The sequence below is a fragment of the Pygoscelis adeliae genome, unplaced genomic scaffold (assembly GCF_000699105.1).
Source record: "Pygoscelis adeliae isolate BGI_AS28 unplaced genomic scaffold, ASM69910v1 Scaffold402, whole genome shotgun sequence".
In the NCBI taxonomy this organism is placed as follows: domain Eukaryota; kingdom Metazoa; phylum Chordata; class Aves; order Sphenisciformes; family Spheniscidae; genus Pygoscelis; species Pygoscelis adeliae.
In genome coordinates, this window is record NW_008824411.1 from 545992 (window position 1) to 550435 (window position 4444).

Here is a 4444-nt window from a genome sequence, read left to right on the forward strand (position 1 = left end):
AGTTTTGCCATTGGTTAGGAAGGATTTAGCCCCTGGTGAGCACGCCTGTGTGTGCCAGCATGGTGCAGTCTGGATCCTGCCCTTTGGGTGTTGGGTTGGGACACTCTGTGCTTTGCTTCGGGGAAATCCATCACTGGCAGAGAACAGCCTGGGGCTGGAGCTGATGCCTCCCTGTAAAACCGCAGATGTGCTCTACTCAGCCCGAAGGGATCAGGGAAAAGCCCTGTGCTAGGCTGGACAGAAGGAACTGTGCTGCTTCCCCATGTTGGGATCCAAAATCCAGCATATGGAGCCAAAGAGCGCAGATGGGGAAGTGAACGGTGCCGCTACCGAGCAACTGGGTGCTCCCTGGCATGCCGGCTCCTGGCAAGCGGCACCAGCCCCACTGTCCAGGAAAGCACCAGTGCCCCAGGCAGGAGCTGGCTGAAGGAGTTTTGCATCCATGGGAGTTCCATGCTTTGCTGTGCGTGTCCCTGACCTTGTCCTGGGCTCATCTCCTCTCCAAAACCAGCTGCAAAGCCCTGCTCTGGCACCCTGTCTCTCCTGGAAGAGAGAAGCAGGATGGGAGATGCCGTGTCCATAGGCACTGTTGTCCCCATCCCTTTGGGGTGTAAATTATGGTGCCTTAACTTGAAGACAAGAAGAAAACTGGTTGTAAACTGGTGTCAGCTGCATCCTCTGTCTGAAGCCCAATAGCTCAGGTCTCACTTCTTGAGAAGTATGCGGATGGTGGTACAACCTGCCCGTGCCACATACCGTACCAGCAACAGCCCGGCATCTTCAGACCTCCCACCCTCTTCCCTGCTCCTTCCTACCGGCAGCTCCGGCCTGCTTTGCTCTTTGCACCACAGAAAACTCAGCCCCAGGAGCGGGGGCTTTGTAGTGGTCTGAAAAAATAGTCACTGGGCAAAGTTGATAAGTAATAGCCTTAAATTTAAGCACTTAGGGGTAAAATCGTGCTTTTGACTTTTCCCCTCATATGGACCCTTCCAAGAAATGAAACAGGTTGTGAAATGACCTTTGTCTATAGCTAGCAGGGCCTGCTAATGACAAAGCATGTGAATCCTTTCTGTAAGATGGCTCAGATGCAGGTTTTTATCTCTATATGTTCTCTCTCACTCCAGTCTTCTGTCTGAATGAATGACAGCCTGGCTGGATGCACGCATGAGTCTACTTTGCTGTATGTTTAACAGTTATACACCTGATACTACAAATCTTCTATTTCTGTATTATACTTTTATAGAAAATATCTTATATTCTCATTTTCTTTTTTTATTTTTCTGCATTCTTTTAGAGGAAAAGTCCGGTAAGAAATACAGTTTTTTGTCTTATAACTTTTTAACAGTCTTGTGTTCTCTTGTTTTGCATGTCTCTAGAGCTGAAATGTAAAATGCAAATAACAAATCCTCCCATTTTGGAAGGCATTTTCCTTCTCCCTTGATTTAACTTAGAACATTTTAAAATAGAGCTAGGCTGTCTTTGCTCTGAATGTACATAGTCTGGGGGTATCGTTTGGGTGAAAAAGCTGGTGTTTTTGGACAAGATGTATAAGGGCACGTTTTACGTACGTCATTGCACATCAAAAGGTATGAGAGCGCGGAAAAACCCATCAGTGGTCGATGACCTCTGGTGCCACTGTATGCAATGGTGATGGCTTCCCCGAGAGGACTGGGCTTCAGACTGTTCTGAGCCCAAAATGGGGAAATTCACCCGTTCCATGGGGTTTGGGTTCCCTCTGGGGTCTCTCTGGATGCTGCTCTCCCCCTGCCTTGTGCCCCACGGCCAGGGTCACCCACCAGCCCATGGGAGCAAGGTGTTGCGCTCCCAGCGGCGGGTGCTGGGGCTGGGGGCTGTGTGGAGGAGGAAACCTACCTGGTGCTGTGCTGCTGTGGCCTGTGAACCTGTGATGGAAGGGTGTGATGGGTGTTGGGAGACTTGGGGTGCTGACCTGTCGCTCTCTGACCAGGTGTCTCTTCTCTCTTCCTTCTCGCTGACCGCAGCGGCGCAGCCCGGTAAGCACCCGTGCCTGCTGCTTCTGTCCCTGCCGCTCTGGGAATGGGGTGCTGGTGCGGTCTGAGTCTGTGCTGGGGTTATGTGGCGAGCGCAGGGGAAGGGGAGCGGGGTGCCGGTGCCACTAGCTGCCCCGTTGTGTGACCCCAGGTGATGGTGGGACCTTGTCCCCCCAGCCAATGCAAAGGAGTCCCTGATGATGGGCATCCTCCACGGCTCAACCTGCATCTTTGCGAACCCCTCAGAGACCCTGCCCTTGGCGCAGGCAGAGAGGCAGCGCTTGCGGTCCCGGGGTATGCCTGCTGCCCGTCCCCCCTGGCGGGGCTCCCGCTCCCTTCTCTACCATGCAGCCCCTGCGGTCTGGGAGGGGGGGTTGGCTTTTGCTGCATACAGGCATGTGTGTGTTGTGTGGCGAGAGCGAAGATTTAGATTGTTGAAAATAGGTTATTTGGCTTAGATCGATTTGCAGCCCATCAAACATGAAGATTTTGGTTTTACGTCACTTCTAATGGGGTGAGGGTGCCAGTGACTCCTGTAAGCCACTCACAGTCAGGACGGCTGTGAAGGCAGCCCTGCCAGGTGAGGCTTTAAGTGACTCAAAATCCTCTCGGTAGGGTTTTTCTGCTCCCTGTAGGCTGGGAGCAAACAGGATTTCACAACGCACACATGCAGCTGGGCATATTTCAGCTGTGTACAGTAAATATCACCCTAGATAGGCAATTCCTGCCGCATCTGCTGGGCTGCTTTGCTCCTGCTGTGTGCCTCCTTGGGTGACAATTGCCATGTGTCCGTGTCTCTGTGCATCCTGCTTACCTCGTGTGTTTCTAATTCCAGGGGACGATTAAAAGGAATTTATCCAGTAAGTATGTTCCACAGCCTTCAAGAACAGTAATTAGTGCTGGCAGTGTGGTGGTGGTATTTTAGGGAAGGGGGGGGGGCGGAAGGGAGGGGGTTAGGTTTGCTTTAAAGTGGTCCTGGCAGAAATTATGTCACCCAAATGTCTTCCTTAAAGAAGACATGTGGGACATCCTTGGGGTACCCTATAGAAACAGCGCAGCTCCCTAGTCTAGCTCTCTACAGAAATAAAATCTGAATTAATAAAACAGACCTTTTTCTGTCAGCATCTCCATAGCAGGCGTGGGACAGGACACGTGCTGCGCCGGTGGCATGCCTGGTGTGAGCCCTCCTGCCAACACAGGGTCCGGGTGGGCTGGGAGTGATGCTCGGGGGGCAGAGGAACAGCTCTAACCCTGCACTGTCCGTCCTGTGCTGCAGGTGAGGAGATCGCACGGCCCCGGCGCTCCACGCCGACGCCAGACCCCGCCAGGTCAGTATGGAGTCCATCGGTATAATTATCCAACGCAGCTACATTCAGGCACATCAACCTAATATGGTTTTCAAACATTTTGATGAGTAATTGTGCATTTACACCATTGCTCCATGGGAAGCATCTGTTTTCACCTCCAGATTTTGATCCTTTTTCACGTATACCTGGATGGGTCAAACCCAGAATAACACAGCAATGTCAGGGGGTATTTACTGCTGCACAAATATTGCCATCACCTAGCTGAACTACCCGAACTTGGCTCATCAAAGACACCATTGCAGAAACATCACTTTTATAACTTTTTAGGCTCATGAGACAGTCAAACGTTTGTGTTTGGTGTTTAAATAAGCTGAGTAAATGCTCCGTGCCGCTGGATGCAAGAGGCACAGGGAGCTTTGGGTCCACAGGCTCTTTGCTCAGATGCTGTGTGAGTAAATGAGAAAGGAATGGAGGTGCCCAGGCAGCGATGGCAGATCCCCCCAGAGCGTGGCCAAACAAAAACATGCAGAGTTGAGGCGCTGATGGCAGTGGCACCCCTGGTTTCAGATGCACAGCATCCATACTTGCTCTCCCACAAGAGCAGCAAGGACATCCACTGCTGGAAGCCGCCTCCAGCTGGATCGATAGGGAGAGCTGACAAGTGTGTGCTGTGGGTATATATTGATTTAGGAAAGCAAACAGACTAGTTGGTATGGAGTAAAGCCAAATCTCACCAGGAGCACGCCCTGTGCAGCTGCGTGGTTTTACTCAGGGTGCATTGGACCTGAGCATGGTCCAGACCTTGACTTTTTTTTCCTTTTCCATGCAGTGTGGAGTAGCTCTGACTAATCCTGAAGCAATCCCCAGTGCCTCAGCGACTGCTTGGGCACTACAGCATTTGCACTGTAGTGCTATGGCCAGTGCTACCACTCTCCTTTCCTTTTTTTCTGCCTGAAACCTTGTGTTTTGCTAGGTGCCTGTTAGTCTAGAACATAAATACTCCCTGAAAATATACGTATTGGTACTCAAACACTAGGTTTGAGTACTAACCTGAACCTCATGGTGTTCCTCTGTGCTTGTCTCGTCCTGCAGCAAGAAAGCCAGAGAGGACCCTGCCGCGCTGGCACC

The 4444-nt window shown here is 51.5% G+C and overlaps 1 protein-coding gene across 1 annotated transcript in view; it reads left to right on the plus strand.

Annotated features, from left to right (window-relative positions):
- Positions 1-4444, plus strand: part of SGIP1 (SH3-domain GRB2-like (endophilin) interacting protein 1) — a 56102-nt gene that overhangs the window by 27738 nt on the left and 23920 nt on the right. The window contains 4 exon segments of the mRNA XM_009320651.1: positions 1295-1306; positions 2001-2012; positions 2845-2869; positions 3286-3337. Coding sequence (XP_009318926.1) covers positions 1295-1306; positions 2001-2012; positions 2845-2869; positions 3286-3337 — 101 coding nt within the window.